The sequence below is a fragment of the Temnothorax americanus genome, unplaced genomic scaffold (genome assembly GCF_048541705.1).
Source record: "Temnothorax americanus isolate GAGA-0224 unplaced genomic scaffold, ASM4854170v1 Scaffold31, whole genome shotgun sequence".
NCBI lineage: Eukaryota > Metazoa > Arthropoda > Insecta > Hymenoptera > Formicidae > Temnothorax > Temnothorax americanus.
Window position 1 is genome coordinate 2097195 of NW_027509453.1, and position 19335 is coordinate 2116529.

General features: G+C 36.6%; 2 protein-coding genes and 1 long non-coding RNA gene across 6 annotated transcripts in view; 2 read left to right on the forward strand and 1 right to left on the reverse strand.

The window, feature by feature from the left end:
* The first annotated feature begins 494 nt into the window (after window positions 1-494).
* Window positions 495-5723, forward strand: LOC143900980 (cyclin-dependent kinase-like 4). 4 transcript variants are annotated; one of them, XM_077412816.1, is made up of 6 exons: window positions 1268-2182; window positions 2263-2539; window positions 2710-2904; window positions 3881-4172; window positions 4502-4853; window positions 5108-5718. In XM_077412816.1, exons 2-6 carry the CDS (start codon window positions 2372-2374, stop codon window positions 5412-5414), a joined length of 1314 nt encoding a protein of 437 aa, XP_077268942.1. In that variant the 5' UTR covers window positions 1268-2182; window positions 2263-2371; the 3' UTR covers window positions 5415-5718. The 4 variants fall into 4 exon arrangements, with proteins under 4 accessions (XP_077268944.1, XP_077268942.1, XP_077268943.1 ...); XM_077412817.1 differs by having other exon boundaries at window positions 1268-2053; window positions 2283-2539; XM_077412815.1 differs by having other exon boundaries at window positions 1269-2182; window positions 2283-2539; window positions 5108-5717.
* A 700-nt stretch (window positions 5724-6423) lies between these two features.
* Window positions 6424-10462, forward strand: LOC143901001 (uncharacterized). The gene is made up of 3 exons (XR_013257937.1): window positions 6424-6940; window positions 7692-7832; window positions 9373-10462. It is a non-coding gene; the product is annotated as an uncharacterized LOC143901001 (long non-coding RNA).
* Window positions 10463-10518: 56 nt separating this feature from the next.
* Window positions 10519-19335, reverse strand: part of Actbeta (inhibin subunit beta) — a 34463-nt gene continuing 25646 nt past the window's right edge. The window contains 3 exon segments of the mRNA XM_077412861.1: window positions 10519-17225; window positions 17391-17568; window positions 18390-18618. Coding sequence (XP_077268987.1) covers window positions 16985-17225; window positions 17391-17568; window positions 18390-18618 — 648 coding nt within the window. The 3' untranslated portion in view covers window positions 10519-16984.

Sequence of the window (19335 nt, forward strand, 5' to 3'; positions counted from 1 at the left end):
TGTTCTTGATCGATCCGCGTTAGCTTCTCATGGTCGTGGCCCACGTGGCTTGACAGACGCACCCGTTCACGCACGATGTCCGTCGAATAATTTAATTCTGGATGCATCTCTCTCGGCGCTCTTAAATACCCAGACTTCCGGATGTTCTCCGATGGTCGCTATTATTTCGATCTGACTACTGAAAAATATGTATCTTTGACGGAATGTTGGGGAGTGATTATTAGTAATTATATCTTATATAATATTAATTATAATATTAATAAATATTAATTTTATAATTATAATAATCTTATATAATTGTACTATAAGTAACGCAGTTTATTATGGATATATTGTTGTTGATAATTATTTGAAGAAAATTATGTTATGTATTATTACTGATATTATTTCATATTAGCTAGTATTTTTATCACTTTACCGAATACATCTCAAATTAAAAAGATTTTTAGATCATTATATCAGTAATATGTTATAATTTATAAATTATTACAAGTAATTAATAATGATATATTTTATTACAAACTGTAAATAATTATTGTACGTGACATGCATACGGCTAGAATGCTCTTATTATTCGTCTAGGAAAGTCTTGACAAATGTGCCGCAATGCACGAGAAACGTTCTATATTGCATCGGTATTTTTACTATTTAATGTCGAAATCGCGTTTGTCGTTTGAAGGACCGTCGGCTGCGCCTTCGGTCACGATATCTAGAAGAAAGTCACCGAACTCATCTATAAATAAACTCCAATTGCTATTCGCGTGTATCGATTGTATTCAACCGAGTTGCGGCAACAAATCGCTTATGACGCGAAATGACATGACAATGCGGGGAAGTTGCATTCGTCTGAACGATCGCTCGAGTTGCCGTCGATAGGATCGAGCCGCCGTGAACCGTTCCGAAATTCTTGCTTTCACATTTCAACATATTAATTAATTCTTTCGAACATTGCACATCTGACACAAAGTCGAGTCTTCGTCTCAGCAGTTCGTCGTGTCGTGTTATATATGTATGTAAAACGAAATAGACAATCAAGGTTTGTTTTCGGCTTAGGAGATTGGAACTCCTTAAATGACGCATGGATATCCGTATCACCAAAAGATTTTATTATAAAAGAGACTTACTATTTACAGAGTTGAGCCTTCGTCTAGTTTTCTGGCGTGATAATACGATGACGTTTATGACAAAAGTGCTGACGGAATTTTAGACTTACAGCGCGCAGTACCAGCTTTTTAAATCTGATGCACTTGATACCATGCTTTTATTGCTCGTAAAGTGGGCTGGAGGTATTACGATGTGTCTTAAATTGGAATTTGCAACAACTCTTTACATCGCTATTATTAGAATTCAAATATATATATGTTTTCGAATGCATATCGGATTGCATGTGATAATTGATTGTGATGTTATTGAGACGTCCGGTATACGTTTTCTTTATCTTGGCATCTATGTACACATCCGTATCTGTTTTTATCTTGTTTTTAGAGTGTTGATGTAATTAATAGATAATCTGACTTCAAAGAATTATATTAAAATGTACTATTAATAACACACGTAAGTAGCGATCTATATGTGTCATGTGACATAGGATAAATAAATATTAATTATAGTAGCATTTAATTTAATAATGCGATATTACATTTCCAGCTTTGACATAAAACTGCGTTTTAATATTCGAACAGTATTCAAAAGCATAAAGACGAAATATATAAAATTCACACAATTTATTATTAGGTATAAGATAATAATGCTTAAAGCTTCTAACTGAAAAAAGTCGATATTTATTTATTTTGTGTAACGAATCGCTGACATTACAGAAGTGTCCTTTCTTTCTGATGTTCGACCCCCTCGCCCTTTAACCGGTTCACCTGTGCTTTCATCGAGCGAGGACTACCCCTTACTAATTACCGACAGATCGATAATCATCGATGAGGGCCGTGCACGAGGCTTTTCGGAGCAGTCCAGGCTCGTCGGCGAGCGAGGCAACATTAGAATTGCGGCTTCTTCGATCGTATCAAATATACACAAGACTGTGACTTTATCGCATCTGCTTGTTCGTATAGCTTTAGTTCGTAGTATATTTTCAATATTTCTTGGTATTAAAATGATGGATTTGACCGGAAATTGGTTAAAATTTATTCGTGATGTGAAATTCTACAAATTTAATACTGTTATTTGAAAGGTGAAACAAATTACAAAATTCATTTAGCTTATAGAATTACTTAAAAATAATAATAATTGTGTATATTATTATTCACTCAGTATCATGATATGCTTTTCAGCGTGTAAATCTTGGTGAGCGCAAGAGTTTACGATTTTTCACTAACGGAAAAAGTTTGTGAAATTTCTCGCCGCCGATCTTGCGCGTAAAATGGAGAAATATGAAAATATCGAGATAGTGGGCGAGGGGAGTTACGGACTCGTGATGAAATGCAGGCATCGCGAAACCGGACAAATAGTGGCGATAAAAAAGTTCTTGGAGACGGAGGAAGATGTTCAGGTGCGAAAAATGGCGTTTCGTGAAATAAGGATGTTAAAGGTCGGTATTAATTACTAAGATTATATTATTGAGGACTGATTTGTGAATGAAATAAATTACGCGCTCGTGGAATTTTTATTTAATTATTTATTCAATAAATGAAACAGTATATTTATTTATGTTTATTACTTAAAACATTGCTTAATATTAAACGGCGTGATATCGTTTAGAAATTACGTCATGAGAACCTGGTGAGCATGATCGAAGTGTTTCGCCGAAGAAAGCGGCTTTATCTCGTGTTCGAGTATCTTGATCATACCGTGCTTGATGAGTTGGAGGAAAGTGAAAATGGTCTTGACAGGGAGAAATCAAGACGATATATTTTCCAAATACTTCGCGGCTTGGATTTTTGTCACAATCACAAAGTGAGCAAAATGTCTGCAGGACTTAATAAAATTATATTCTTGTTATAGTGTAGCGAAATCTTCTGTTGTAATTATTTTGTAATTATGGTTATTTTCACTTCTCATATCGTATCGCTATATTAAGAATTTTCTAGAGTTACATAAAATAAATTTTATCAAAAAAAATATATATATATTGCTGTTATATATATAATAAAAGCTTAATTATACTTTTCCCTAAAAATCACGATTTATTTTGAGTCCGTTATTGCATTAAAAAGATGTAGAACAATAAAACGCTTTCGGCATTCTTGGGCAATATATATATATATATATATATATATATATATATATATTATTAGAATTTTTTTATATCATTTAATCTTTTAAAGAGTTACGCGCACGTGAAATAAATCGTCAAAAGTGCCTTTAAAGTGGCGATTAATTTATCCATTTAAATTAATACAAATACAAAGTATGTTTGTATCGCATATTAATGTATCGCATATCATTTTTCGTATATCAGCAACCTTTGGCAATAAGTACACCTTCGTTACAGTAAAGTTCACGGCCGTGACGCTTAAATTCCAAGTTGCAGCAAGCCGTGCATGTGTAGTAACACGCGACCGCCGGATACCTAATGAATGATAGCATTGTAACAAACGAGGGCAATGGTTGCCGCATTTAGTCGAGCTTGGCTCGGAAAGTTCTAGCATACGAAAAACATTACGCGTTTCCCCGTTTGCAATTCAAATGAGAATTTCACAAATGATATACAGTCTGCACTTTTCCATACAATTAATTTGATCCTTTTCCTCGAACGGTTTCTCCTATTTTGACCTTTCTGTTTTTAGAAATTTCTCTTTCTCTTTCTACTTTCACAATAAGATTCGGCTTTATCTATGTATTCTATAGGTCTCGCTAAGTAGAATTTTAATATAATTAGAGTTTTATTTTTTTCTGGCTTGAATGAGACAAAAGATTTTCCTTCCGACAGATCATGCATCGCGACGTGAAACCCGAGAACGTGTTGGTGTCACCGAATGGCGTGATCAAGCTCTGCGACTTCGGTTTCGCGCGTTACGTCACCGGGCCCAACGAGTCCTGTACCGATTACGTAGCGACGAGATGGTATCGCGCGCCAGAGCTCCTCGTTGGCGATTCCAGATACGGCAGAGAGATCGACGTCTGGGCGGCCGGATGCATCTACGCCGAGATGGTCACCGGCCAACCGCTCTTCCCCGGTGACAGCGACGTCGATCAGCTGTACCGCATCACGAAGATGCTCGGTGAGTTAGGGATGAAGAGGATGAATGATGATCGGAATTCTGTTAACCGGAGACTCGATTAAATACTTTAATTTCAGAGATAAACCTGTATTTTTGTTTTTCGCAACAATGTTGATTTGTTATATTATTGAGATTTTCGTAAATGATAGCAGCAAGTCTTCACACATTAAGAGTAGTAAACACTTAATTTTAACATATAATTCTTATGCGGAATGTTTTTTTGGATAAAACTTTTCATTTAGAGTTTACGCTAAATGGAAATGTAAGTTACTTACAATTAGTTGTATCACTTTTTTAAATTTTATGCGGTTATATTTGGTCGAAAACAGGTCCTCTTCACAGCAAGCAGCCGGCAAACGGTAGCGGCAAACATATACTTCTCCGGCACGCGAAAGCCGATGAGGTTGCCGGCTTAACGCGATCCCCAGCGGCTTTCCGAAGTCTCTTCCCAACGTGGAGTCCGATGGCAATCGATTTTCTGACACAGTGTCTTCGCATAGATCCTGCCGCCAGACCGAAATGCCTTGCGTTACTGCAGCATCCGTTTTTCTCGCAGGATGGTTTCGCCGACAGGTTTCTCGGTGAACTACAGCGACTCGTCGCGAAAGAATCCGCGATGAATCTGCTCGGGACCAGGAGGGCGGAAACGTCTTCCAGAATCTGCCGTAGCAGCATCGGAAGGTTGACTTAATGATAAGTTAATCTAACTCAATGACAAATTAGTTTAGCTTAAATGAATTGAAAAATAGTGAAATTCCCGCAGTGAAAAATAAGTTGTACATTCCGTTACAAACAATGCATACCTATGCTATTAAATTGTAAATATAGAAATTAAGAAAAAACATAAAAAATGAGTGTAAAGTTATAGTTTTATTTCATAGATTTTATCTTTTTTTTTCTATTCTTACAAGTAACTTGCGTTTATCGTTTTTCAGATGGCAGATGACGTTAATCAAAGAGAGACGAGCGGCGAATAACATGGAACTCGAAGCTACGGAAAGCGAGAGCTCGCCGGGAGATCGGGTTGACGCGAATCCCGCGAGTAAGCTGCAGATAAATCGGCCGCGCGAATTACGTTACTTCGGACCGGTCTCGGTAATACCGAACACCACGTATATTCGACGGCTGGAGCACAAAGGGCTTCTGATCCCTGAATCGAAGGGCTGTGTCTTGCCGGCTCTTACGTCGAAGACGAACGCCAAGAGAAAAAAGCTCGAGCTGCCCGGCGTGAAAAATCGTTGATCGTGCCCGATAAAAGAGCACGTTTCCTTTTCGTAATATTAACGTCGAGGGAAGAGCAAGGGAGAGCTCATGAACTGTACAGAGAAACTCATTATGTGCGAGACGTGGAGCGTGTATGTACACATATTTATATTTTCCACACTCTATAAATGGACAAATGTAAATGTAAAATGTCGATAGTGTGTTTGTAATGCGCGATTTATTCGCACTCTGTAAGAAAGAAAATAAACACTGAGATTTCCTTTCATTTTATATCGAAATACACCGGAACATATGAATATCCACATTTTCATGTTTCCGAATTTCCGGAAAGCGTTTCGGCAGCCACATCGTGTGTTTATTTCGCAATTTATTTCGCACATGTGCATACTTTAATAGCGTATTCTGGAGATTAATTGAAATGAAAAATTCTAGTACAAAATTATCGAGATTGCAATTAGTCGAGTTATAAATAGACAAACTTGTTCAATGATAAAGTTTGCACGTTCAAGTTGTAATTATGCTTATATGTGTATTGATCTTTATTATTAGCGATTTATTTGATTAATTTTTTATTTTGACACAGATAATATATTGATTTCTGTTGCGCAATTTTGAATTTGATATTTTAATTTCTTGTCCGCAAATATTTCGCGCATTATAATAATCAACGAGTATATTGATAGGTTAATTATTAATAGCAAAATTCAACTGTTAAATATAATTACTTGAATTATTAAATTTAAACAAAAAGTTTGCGTTAATTAAAAAAATTGTTATATAGTTTTTTATTAATTATTATCTATATTTTTATTAAATTAATTTATTATTGTTGTCCTCTTTTTACGTTTTAAAAGTAATGAGAGTACATAATTCCTTGCAACGCAACGAAAAGTAGCTTTTTTAAATAAGAATTAATTTATTACCGTTGCCTTTTTTTATGTTTCGAAAGTAATAAGAGTGTTTAATTCCTTACGGCGAAAAGTACAGCTTTTTCATAGGAATTACTTTATTGTCGTTGCCTTTTTACATTTCGTCGCGCTGTTTAATAACGTCGATAATTAATTCGAGAAACGAAATATTTCGCGTATTCATTTTGCAATCAGGCCGATCCTAAGCAAAATTTTTAGCAATTAATATTTATAAAGGAATAAAAAAATTACTCTTCGAAAATCTGGACAATAGAGTGAGATATCTAAAACATAAAGATATAAAGATTAAAGGTAGAGATAAAAAGCCAAATGATCCGTCTTTTTACCTTCGATAACGGTACGGTAAAAGAACGCGCGAAACTTGCACGGCAATTAGCGGATCGGCCAATCACGGTCGAGAAAACGCGCCGGCCGCCATTTAAAAATCTCGGCCGCGATTGGTCGGTTCGCTCGCCGTTGCCGCTTGAATCCTAGATCCTACATTCTTCCTACGCGCCTGGCGCCATCACAGTCGCATCACTCTCATCGGAGTTTGGAGTTTGGAGTTCGGAGTTCGGAGTTCGGAGTCTTCGCAACGCGGCGGCGAATTTGATGACGGGCGACGCGCGGCGCGCGGTAAGTAACGGTCGACGTTTGTTTTCTAGCGACGCGCAGCGCGCGAGCGCGCGCCTTTGTTTACTCGCTCGGTTGGCGGTTGGCGTTCACGCGGCCGAGCCGCCGAGCGTCGAGCGCGCATTCCCTGATTCCCTGGCCCCTGGCCCTGGCAATGGCATTCCCCTCCGAGACGCGGCCGCGGCAGGCCGGCAGGCACCGCGAGACGTCGAGCCCCATGTTCCGAACGGGATTGATGGACGACCAGCCAACGAGGGTCGCCGCGCGATTGATTACTTTTTACTTCTCGCAATTGATATACTGCAATTAATATATGTATGTAGAGCCGATAGCCTCTCGTCGATAAGTTTAATAATATCTCGGCGTCGCCGCGCCGCTTATTGTTGGCGGGTACAACTACATTCGAATGCGTATGTAGATATGTACAGTCCCAATTGAAATCCGACATCTCAATCGTCAATCGCGCGAAACTGGCGTTTGTAGTTTGTATATATCGACGATTTGCCGAGGTTCCTCGTCCCCGAGATTGATTGCTCGGTCGGTCGTGCTGATTACGAGACTTCGCGAGACTGCATCAAGTGTCGAGAGCGGGTCGCAGCCTCGTATACGATTCTCTTTTGCCATTTGCGATATTTTTTTCCCTCGTGATGTGAAAGCGCGCATCGTGCGTTAAGAATACGCATCGTGAATAAAGTCACGTAATTTGTATTCGGGTGCTTAGTGCGCGCGCGATAGTAATTAACTGATTTCGTAGGTGAGTGTTCTACGAGATTTCCGAAAATAATCTGACAAACACGAGGAAGAAGGGGTGGAGGTGGAGGAGCAGGAGGAGGCCAGAGAAACAACGACACCGGCGGGGCGGCGTATACACATTGCTGCCATCCATCGCGCTCTGGTGAGTCTTTTGTTACATTTAATTTTGAGGTAATGGATTTATGAAAATCAAAATCATATTAGATATAGAACGAATATGCACATAGAAATAAACGGAAAGACTAAAAATCTTTCTTCTCCCTCGACGATTTATTATTATAAAAAAATTGAATTTGCAATATTAACAAATGGGACAGTAAAATATTTTGTATTATTTAATCTCGTAAATTTTGTCTACGAGATCTAAATTCGTTATTTATTTTTTCACGGTTCTTCTTACGTTAAAGAAAAACGAGAGACTTAATAAGCTAAAAGATTAAAAAATATAATGTCTTTCACAGATCCATTGCCCTTTGAAATCGATGGGCTAGGAAACTCGAGCGAAAATATTCAATCCTAGACATGTTTATATAACTATATCTGTCGATCTGTTGTATACAGATAAGAATACAATGCTCATGAAATAGAGTTTATCGCATTAACGATCTGGTCGTTTACCGAGCTTTTTAGTTTATTGTTTATTGTTAGAGAAAAATGCGCACGAAAAAAATGTAAAATAAAAAACTGATATTTATTACATATTTTAAAAGCGGAGCGCTTTAACTTTCTGTTTCTATGTGTGTACACCTTCTAACTATGTTGAAACTACACGCTTAGATGCGTTGCAGAACGAATAAGTGTGTAGTATCAACACAGAAGTCGCTCAGTACACGTGACAAAGTGTGACGTCGAACACACTTATTTTTTGTAGTGATTTCATAAATAGCGAAGGTGAAAGATGTTTACAGGTATTTTTATATGAGGGAATACGCGCGTGAAATGAAGATAAATTACTATATTTATATATATATAGCCCGTGCGCGATATATAGAAATATATTAAATTGAGTGGGTTACTTTTTTCTTTTCTTCTCTCAAATATTTTTCTAACAAAGGAGATCTGCGTTTGGCCTCAATGTTTCTTTTCAGGATTGAATATTTAACATTATATATAAACTGTCGAAAGATTTTTTATAATATGACATACATTCTGTGAATGTAAAACGACAGTAAATACTTCACAGACGCGTATAACGTATTTTTAATTAATTTCATTAATGAGAAAATGTGCTAATGATTATTAATTGCGTTCATTGTTATATCACGTTAATTTTACTTTAATCTTTCGTAGCCCATCCATTCACGTCTGATATTTAACTCGATTTTATATTACATATAAATACTAGTGTGATATATAATATTAATTATAAATATAATATTGCATTGCTTGAAAAGATTATATACATGACATTCAACGAATATTTCGATAATTGCGAAACGAAAGAATTTTTTATATAAATTATCTTGATTTCTCTCATCGAGAAATTTCCCTCGATTTCTCTTTATTAAACACATATATAAGTATTATGACAAAAGTATATGCACCTACTATAAATATCTGCATATCGCGAAACACAGAAGATTATAGTTTTTGTCGCATGTCGCTACGTCAATTTTTCATCAAGTTACAGCGTTTCGAAAGTCCGACGCGCACGTACTTACTTTTGACGTGTGATTTGACAGGTGCGCTAATGCGTAACTAAAAGGGCTGGTGCGAAAACATGTGTAACACGCGTGCTTTGAAACACGACACGCCGCCGTCGAGAGAAACGCACCACGTGTGCGTTGGCCTAACTCCGTCACTAGATCGAAATCACGTGTCGACAAAAAATCGCCGATTTTTTCGCGTAGTAAAATCGCAACAAGACGATCTTGGTCTCGTTTAGAAGCTAAGAATCTACTCTTTCGAACGAGTGCAGAATTACCTACCTTGTATGACTAGTTTGCGAGGTATCGTCAATTAAATAAAATTAATTTTGCCCCGAGAATTGTTTTCCATTTTCAAGATAAAAATCACCATATTTTTAAATTATATTATCTTGGCTGAGGAAAAAGTGTCGTAATGATTTAAATAAAATAAACTGCATTGAAAAATTTACCCTCTTAGCGTTTCTAACGATGTCAGGATCAATTATTATTTCTTCTTATTGCAAACGAAAATAAGGGAAAGATAATAAATGTTCTAATATCACATAGCATGTTTACATTAATTTACTTAATAGACAATGTGTTGATGTTTATTAATTGTACTTAGTCTGATAATGAGCCGATTCCACTCCAATCTCCATTCATAATCTGTCCATCTATATTGATTAACATCTTCATCTTATGTCAGTTAAAACAGAGAAAATAATGCGATGTTCATCAACTTTTTCGTGTCACATAAAAAACGAAGATTTTTCAATAAATCTCAGAAACGATCAGTTTCGCGTTGTATCAAAATACTTGTAATATTGAATTGAATTATCTTATATGTTTTTATATTAAAAATAATTCTAAAAGCGTATTGACAATGTAATAAGAACATATATTTATTTAAAATTAATATTTAACGGATTACACACATTCTGAAAGAATAATTTAATTAAATTCGTGATTCGAGACTCGCCATCAAAATTCTCGACAATTACGTAATACGCCTATATTAAATTTATTTTTAAAAGTATAGGAAGAGTAAAATATGGAGAAAGTCACAATAGTACGTACACATAAAACAAGACAAGAAGTGGATGGTGAAAACTTATCGAAAAGAAAGATGACATTCGGAAGGAATCAGGCAATAATTGTCTTTTCTTTTTTTTTCTGAAAAAGAAATTAACAACTTGCAACTATATCTGACATATTTAAGGGGTTTTTATTTCGGAATTGCATCCATCTTTGAAATATATAATTAATATCTCGCAACGGACGCGTTGACCCTGCAGGAAATGCGACGGGAAGAAAGAAGGAATCTTCGCCGAACGCGAAAAAATCACCGACACACATTTTCGTTTCTCCCTTTCCTTTTTTTTTCTCCCCGGCTAACGCCGTGCCGAAACTAAGAACTAAGAGAAGATGAGAGAACATGATTTTTCTCTTGGTATCACTCACTTTTCGACCTGTTTTATCCTATCGGGATGATCGCCACTACATTGATCCGCTTTCCTCTTTCGCTCTCCGTTTCTCTCGCTCATTCTCCCCTTCCATCATCTCCATTCTTTTTTCATAAACTTAAGTTATATACAATTAAGTGTTTCGCGTATTCGACTTTTTAGAGGATATCGGCACTCTGACCGTACATTTGTTAAGTGCCAATTTTTCCAATTAGATCTTTGAAACTAAAATCATCACGCTTGAATTGTTGAATGTATAATTAAAAGAAATTTTTGTGATACCTTTTCATACTTTTGAAATCTACTTTTAATAACGTGATTCATAATCAATTTCATATTATTAGTTTCGTATGCAAAGAGCGATTTGCTGCCAATTTACTGAATTTTACAAATTTCAAGTCAAAGCTTATTTTCAAAACTTACAACTGCAAGGGTTATTTTAAATTATTATGTTTGTATGATAATATATCGGAGTAATATATTACAGTATAGAATTTCCAACTGCGCCTTTTAGATTTATATTGCAGTACACAATATACTTCTCTCGCATTCTCTTTCCTCTTTCCCTCACTATCTAGCTCTCTCTATTTTGATTCACGCATACGCACACAAAACACGCATACACATACGCACGCGCAATCGTTTTCCATCGACCTTTTGCATTTCGCCCCAGTACTCAAAATCGCCTCTGACCGTCACGCGAAATCTTTTTTTTTTTCTTCCGGTCGACTTCGGAAATCGATTAGACTCACAATAATCGTGTTATCCTATTGTTAATCGCAGATAAATTTTGCGCGGATTCCCGGACGACCCTCTCGCAAAATAATCCGCTCGTTGGTCAGCGGCCGGAGAAAATTCGCGTAACGAATTCACTTCGTATTCGTGAAGGACCGTTATAAGGCACTTTTACCTGCACTACGAAATTGTATCGTTAGATGAACATGACGCGTGTACGCTAACAACATCTGCGCGCTAATAAATATCAGTACTTTCCGAAAACTCGCTATTTACTACTCGCTAAACGCAAAAAGTGCGCGGAATCGACGCGCAAGCTCCGAGACGAGAATTCGCTAAAAGGCATTTAAGTGCAAGGGCACTTGCTCGAATTTATTCGCTAAATTGCGCGTTATTATCTTTCCTCGCAAACACTTGTAAAACATTTTTTTTCCCTACGTCGTTTGAGCGCGATTGGATTTGCGAGGGGGCAAGAGGGGGGGGGGGTCCTCGTCCGAAACGCGTCTCCTCAGTCTAGAATCCGAGATTTCCGAAGTCGACGTGTGATCGCGCGCGAACGCGATCTGGTTGATATTTTACGCGGCATTCCTCGTGGTGGGAAGTTCTCGTTCCGCCAAAGCGGAAGCGCAATCGCACGCGGGTCGCATCTTCTCGAAGCTCGAAAGCTCATAATATCCTTCCCTTCTCGCGGAAGTCAGTGCAAGTATAGTATATATAGAGTGTCAAATCGCGTCGTGTGTGTTTTCCGCGGCGTCGCACGCATCCAGAGCGGCGACCATCGCACCTTCCAAGTTGGCGGATAATTACTGGAAGAGAGAGATAAAAAAGACGTTTTTTTCCGTTTTTTCTTTTTCTTTAAGTTAATTAATTAATTAGTTAGTTGGTTAAACTACTCGAATACTGAGATAGTGACTTTTCGTTTATTATTTCTTGCGCAAGTAACACGTAAGCGATCTATATAAAGTCAGGAACGATAATACGAGAGGAATTATGAATTTGATTTGCTTCCTTTTTCTTCTTCTTTTCGTTTTCTCGCGTTTGAAATTTTATGCACACTGGGTCGCGAAGGTGACGTATTGTCGCCCATCGGATCGGTCGACGAGATCAGCGTCTCAAACGATCACGAAAGTGATTCAAAGCGTCGAATACCTCTCACTTCCTTTGGAGTTTTCGTTCTTAAATTAAGGAGGGTAGACTTTCGTCGGCTCAGCCTTGATGCCCGCGCTCCGTTTTCCTTATGCATATTATTATTAATATTATCTTTTGTGTCATTAAAGTATTATTAATATGAATATTATCAATATCTTCAGTATTATATTAACGGTACTCTATTATGATTATTATTATTAGCATTATTAATATATTATTGTTCTTCTTATTATTATTTTTGTTATGCATTAACTGTTAATTATTAATAAGTATTATTATTAGTACTGTTATTGTTGTTGTTGTTGTTATTTTGTTATTATTGGTAATATTTGTAGTAATATTATATATTACCATTATAATCATTAATAGTATTAATATTATTGTTATTATTATTATTGTTGTTGCCGTTATTATTATTTTATATTACCACCATCATTATTATTAATATTATTATTACTGTTATTACTAATATTATTGTTGTCATTATTTTTTTTTATCATTAGTATCATTTTTATCATCACCATCATTATCTTTTTTTCACTTTTTATACATTACGATCGGTACAATGGTCGTAAACGCACTCCTTGAGCTTGTTAAAGGCTTTTTCTTCTTTATCGAGACTTGTACGTACTTATAGTTTTTTTCCTTCAAAAGGAATTAAGTAGAAAAAGAAGTAATAGTAGTATAATAGTAGAAGATGAAGAAGTAGAGGAATTCGAAGAAATGTTCCTTAACGGTGCTATAGAAATACGCTCGCTTAAAGTCATTCGTAAACTGTACCATGGACGCAAGTAGTTCTTTCTTCTAGCTGAACGGCGGAATGTCTCTAGTCGTATTTATAATTTTCCCTCTCAACACACATACACTCACGCACATACACACTCTTTTTTTTACTAGTTCTTTCTTGCACCAGCAATTTGAAGAAAAAAAAAGCATCAGTCGATGTCGCACCGAGGAAACTTTCGAACCCTTTCGCGGGCGGATTACACCCTCTTTTTCTTCCTCACCACGAATCTTTCTACGATCCCGTTAAAGGGTTACAGGACTCTGAAGTAAAAATTTGGGGAGTTGCAAAAAGTTGTAAAATAATAGGAGTACGAGTTGTTTGTTATCTTTGTTATGTATGTCTGTTAAGTACATTTAACAATATCTTGGTATTAAAAAAATTAGATTTTATAGTGAATATTAACATCATTAACATCACTGTGTTCATTTTTTAGAATAGCATTTTTTAAAACTGTAACCACGATAACTTGAGAACGGCTTAATCAATTCAATTAACTTCATATTTGACAAAAATGATTATCATAATTGTATGCATCGGTCTTCATGGATGCTTTTCACAAACTTCATAACTTTTTATTTATTTATTTTACAATTAGCTCGAATTTTTCAGTAAAGAGTTAAATTCGACTTTATATAACACTCATTTTGCAAAATATTGTTTTTTTTATCTGCTCCGTGAACCGACAATTATAACTTTAATGAATAAAAAGAATTAATTATACTAATTTCAGAGATCACTTCTGTTGAGGCTAGGATATAGTTACCATTGAAGTATGATTCTTTCGCAGAACAGAATTGAAATGGTCACTGCAGTGATGTTAATATGCATCATAAAATCTAATTGTCTTATACAAAGGATATATTGTTAAATATAGTCAACATACATAACAAAAAGTTCATACTCTTATTAATTTACAATTTTTTACAACTCCTCAATTTTTTTCTGACTTTTACTCCTGTAAGGGTTGATTTATAATAGCCGTAACCGTTGATTTAAGCCGTAATCTTTAAAAAATTGACTAATCACAGTCGAATGTGAGAAGAATAATCGACTGTGATTGGTCAATTTCTTAAAGATTACGGCTTAAATCAACGGTTACGGCTATTATAAACCAACCCTTAGGGTCCTATAACCCCTTAATCACACACCGTTCTTCACCCATCGCAATTGACTTTACATCGCCGATCGAATACAATAATACGTTATCGCGCTGTTCACACCCGTTGATTTTCACACCACATTCGCCGTTGTTGTCCCTCCGCTGTGTTCATTATCGTTACTTAAGCTTTATCGTTACTTTGATAGTAATTTAATAATAGTACGACGATACCTTAATAAGGCCCAGTAAGGCTGCGTGGGTCGAACGTGACATCCCACGAAAAAAATTTTATTTATATCTTTAAGTTTTTTTTCTTTCTTTTTTTAATTCTTTTCGCGCGCGTCGCTTTGGAACAATAAATCACGTTGACGCATCACGTCTCGAAACGCGTTCAGGAACAGAGCAGGAACTGCACTGAAAAAAGGTTTTTAGTTATAATAACCAAGGCTTGGTGAAATAGCTTCAACTAAAGGGTTTAGTGATTATGACGAAATAATTTGGTTACCTAATGTTAACAAATTTGGTTAATGTTAACAAACTTGGTTAACATTAACCAAATATTTTGTCATAATCATTAAACCCTTTAGTTGAAGCTATTTCACCAAGTCTTGGTTATCATAACCAAAGCCTTTTTTCAGTGATGCTTTGGAAAACAATGTATGCCGCCACTCGAAAATTGTCGTCCAATGTTTCAAGGCATCTTTCCCCCCGTTCCTCGTTTATTGTCGCGTTATTGTTTTTCCGCAATTATCGGTTAGTTCATGCATATTTTCCCTTTTTTTTCTCCCGTAATTTCCCGAATCGTTTTCTAATTTCTGACAATCTTGCTGTTAGAAACGTAGCAATTAGACGTATTTTCGGTATATGCATTCCAGAGGACTTTCGCGAGTTCGTTATACCTATCAGCGAAAATACACACGGGCACGTATCTTCTTTTTTATTCAGATTAAGGAAAATTGCAAAAACTGCTCTTAACGTTACGGTACGAGATATCAGAAGTGTGCGGCCTCTCTTTTTAATCGCGCGTACTCGAATATTGTCATATATTTTTGCGTTTAGCGGATTATCGAATTATCGGTATGTGTTTATCTGTAAAAATCGTCGAAATATACGCACGCTCGCAACACCCAATCGTAGTTCTAGGGCCAACCTTACGCTTAACAATATAATTAATAATAATAATAATTTTTCTCTCGCTTCTTTTAAACTTATGGGGTACTTTTCATCCCGCCCGTCTCGTTTCCAACCCCCGACCCCGGCACTGGATTTACGTGTACTTATGCGTATAGGTGTGTCGGTGTATATGGTTGCGTATGCGTGCGTGCGTACGCGTGTGTATTATATATTTATAATATATAATATAATATATATTACATATATATATATATATATATATATATATATATATATGTATATTTTTTTACTTTTAAATAGCATTTTTATTACTTTTTAAACCGTTACTTTCGATACTTTCACGAGTTTTGCATAAAAAACAAGGCAATTAGAGAGAGATTGAGATTCTTTCTCGTCTTTATACTTAATGAGCGCGCGCGCGGCACTTGTACGCGAATATTCTATACTTCGGTTGAATCACGTATGTGTGTATGCGTCCGAGAATGTATATATATATATACATATATATATATATATATATATATATATATATGTATAATCGTAAAAGTCACGTCTTTTACTTTCAATCGTTTTAATTATTCTCTCATTCTCGCTCGCTCGCTTTCTCTCATTCTCATCACGCAACTAATAAAGAAAGACTAAGCTCTTGGGTAAGAATACCGATTCTGAATAACTCTTTCGCGTATCTCTTCTCTGCCTTTTACGATCGCGTACAAATAAACCGGAGAGATATAGATAAATATATTATATGCGTATTGTAAACGACGCTTTGAAACCGAGACGCCGCGTTTCTTTTCTTCTCTTTTTTTTCTTTACAAATTACCAACCGGTAAGATCTAATCTACGTACTCGACCGTTCTATATTTTGTGTATATATATATATATATATATATATATATATATATATATAGAAAGGCTAATTTTTTATTATTTTATCACCACGCGCTCGGGAACGCAATCGCGTCGATGTGTGGCGTGTAAATCTAGCAAAATTACCTAGTTCTTTTGACTATCTTTGCATACCGTCTACCCTCGGGCGATCGTTTTCAGGAAACCGTCCACGCGCGAACTACTCTTCGAGCTCCGCGCGCTCGATCGATTTCCGGCTCATCGACGTTCCCGTTTTCTAACGCGAGACGAATCTCGCGGAGTTCGGACGGTTTCTGGACCGATTTGTCAGACCGAGTCCGGGCTCGCGGTTACGATTCCGCGATTACTTCTTTTTCTTTTCTTTTTTACAAGGCAGAGCGCACGACGGATTTTCTCTCGAGCGTGCTCTTTCGTTTCCCTGTCGCGTTTTTAAGGACAACCACACTCGTCCACCACCATCTTCGGCAGGTCTCTCTTAATAATGTTCGAGTCCGGGCCGTAGTAGATTAGCGACATGGGCGAGAACTTGAGAGGCGCGCAGCACGGTTGCATACCGGCCAGCCGGTCCATCTTCCGGTATTCCTCGATTACGTGGGTATAATAGTTGAGAAATGTGTCCGGCGTTCTGTGACCAGCCGCGCAGTCTCCTCTACAGTAATTGGCGTAGTATCTGTCGAGAGAATCCGTATTAGCGTATCGATAGCGACACTCGTGTGCGTTAAAATGTCTCGAAATAGCTAGAGGTGCTTTCTTTGGGGAATACATCGCTCGAAAATTCATTATTACCGACTGATTAGGGCTAATGTATTATTTGCATTACAAATGGTTTACTCACCCCTGAGGAGCAATAATCCAATCGTCCCATCCAAGCTGAGAAAAGCTGACATAGAACCTCTGCTTGCAGCACTGACCTTTTATCGCGCCGCTGCACTCGATTGCCCGTCTCCTAACGCGCTTCGCGGCCGCTGGATCAGTACGCACGACTAGAAACGGTCTATCCGGATCGTGATCGCCTGAAAGAAAACATTCTAATTACAGCACGCTTCCATGTGAGACTAAAGTAGTGATTGTGTTATAAATAATCGTGGAACGTTACTTGATCGATCATGTCGAACCAGTAATATCTTTCGACGACGCGATTGATCAGAGAATGCTTCAATCTTCTCGAATAAAACAATTATTGATCTCGCAATTATCTGATTGAAAGCTAGCTAAAGTTGGGATTCCGTAGTATCCTACATGTGTTGCAATATAGTAAAATCATTATAGTAAAAAAAGTTTAATATTAATTCAGGATAATTATAGCAAAAATTTCTGCGCTAGTTTGCAAGATGATATTTACAAGGATTTTCCAATCAACGCAAAGAAAAAAATTTATTAACCCCAAAAATATTTAGTCCGATACGAGCAACTAAATATTTTAGGTAGTTTAACTAAACATTAGTTAAATTAATTAATTCTTGATTTAAAAATTTTAAAGGTTGACACGAATGCATATATACTTTTTTTTAGTGCAACTTAATAATTGTTGAAACAACTAATGTTTAGTTAACTAACTAACATGTTTAGTTGCTCGTATCGGACTAAATATTTTTTGGGATTAACAAATTTTTTTTCTCAGTGCGTAAAAATCAGGTTGGCAAACTTTTTCTATATCTTCCAAAATAGTAAAAGTTTTGTGCGGACCAAGAAGATATATGAATATTCATTTAACTTATAAAGAGAGCAAATTTTTTATTGACGAAATTTAAAATAAAAATTTACCTTTGCCGACTGCTGAACTAAACGAATGAATTTATCGTGAATTTTTTCTATGACTTTCTTCGGGAATTACCTTTTGGATTTAGGGACGACTCGATCACGTGCGGCGAGTGCCCGTCGAAGGTCGATACGTGGACGTGCGAGCCGCATCCGCTGCAGTCGACGAGCAGCGTCAGTTTATCTTTCGAGTAGTTCGTCGTGTACCATCTGCTGACGACCTTCGTGACGTCGAATTTCTGCCAGCCGAGCTGGCCGACGTTCACCACAAGAGATGTTACCATCTCTAAGTGTTGCCCGAGTTCCTGTAAATTGAACCGCTTATTTCAGATAAAGAGAACTTTATTCTAACGTAATATAATAATTTTGTAAGACTGCATTAATGATTTTGTGTGTGTGTGTGTGTGTTGTGTGTGTGTGTGTGTGTGTGTCTTAAAAGACAAGGACGTTGGAGTAGTATCTTTTCGCAAATAATTAATTTGATTGTGAAAAATATTTTGATTGTTAAATAAATACATTTTTGGATTTTTTGTCGAATTGTGGGCCGCAATTAATTAAAGTTAAAACGAAGGATCACGCGTGATATTAAAACTCTGTTATTAGAAATTTGCATGATTCCGCAGGGATGACTGATCCGCACAGTCATTTAGGCTTGGCGAACCTACGGATCCGAGCTCAGTACACTGCGTATACTTACATACATTTACACCTCATATATACCCATACACACATAGAGGAAAGTCCCCTATTATGAGATAGGCAACCTAATATGAGATGGCGGGGTTTTTTCATGGTGGGATCAACAGATAGGGCCTATATAGGGCCTTTTAGCTTAACATATCTCATATTAGGATCCTGTCTCATAATAAGGGACTTTCTTCTATTTTATGAGTAATAGATCCACAAATTTGAAAAAAAGTAGAAGATATATCTGATCTAAGGAGAATAAGAAAAATGAGAATAAAAACTAGACCCATACACATATGTTTGATATGAGATGGAGCAGAATAGCGGAAGCTAAA

Bases quoted from the DNA above. Each gene is read 5' to 3' on its own strand.
- LOC143900980 (XM_077412816.1), top strand. From the start codon at position 2,372: ATGGAGAAATATGAAAATATCGAGATAGTGGGCGAGGGGAGTTACGGA. The intron at 2,540-2,709 runs GTCGGTATTAAT...GATATCGTTTAG, and splicing joins GTGAAATAAGGATGTTAAAG to AAATTACGTCATGAGAACCT. The intron at 4,854-5,107 runs GTTGACTTAATG...ATCGTTTTTCAG, and splicing joins TGCCGTAGCAGCATCGGAAG to ATGGCAGATGACGTTAATCA.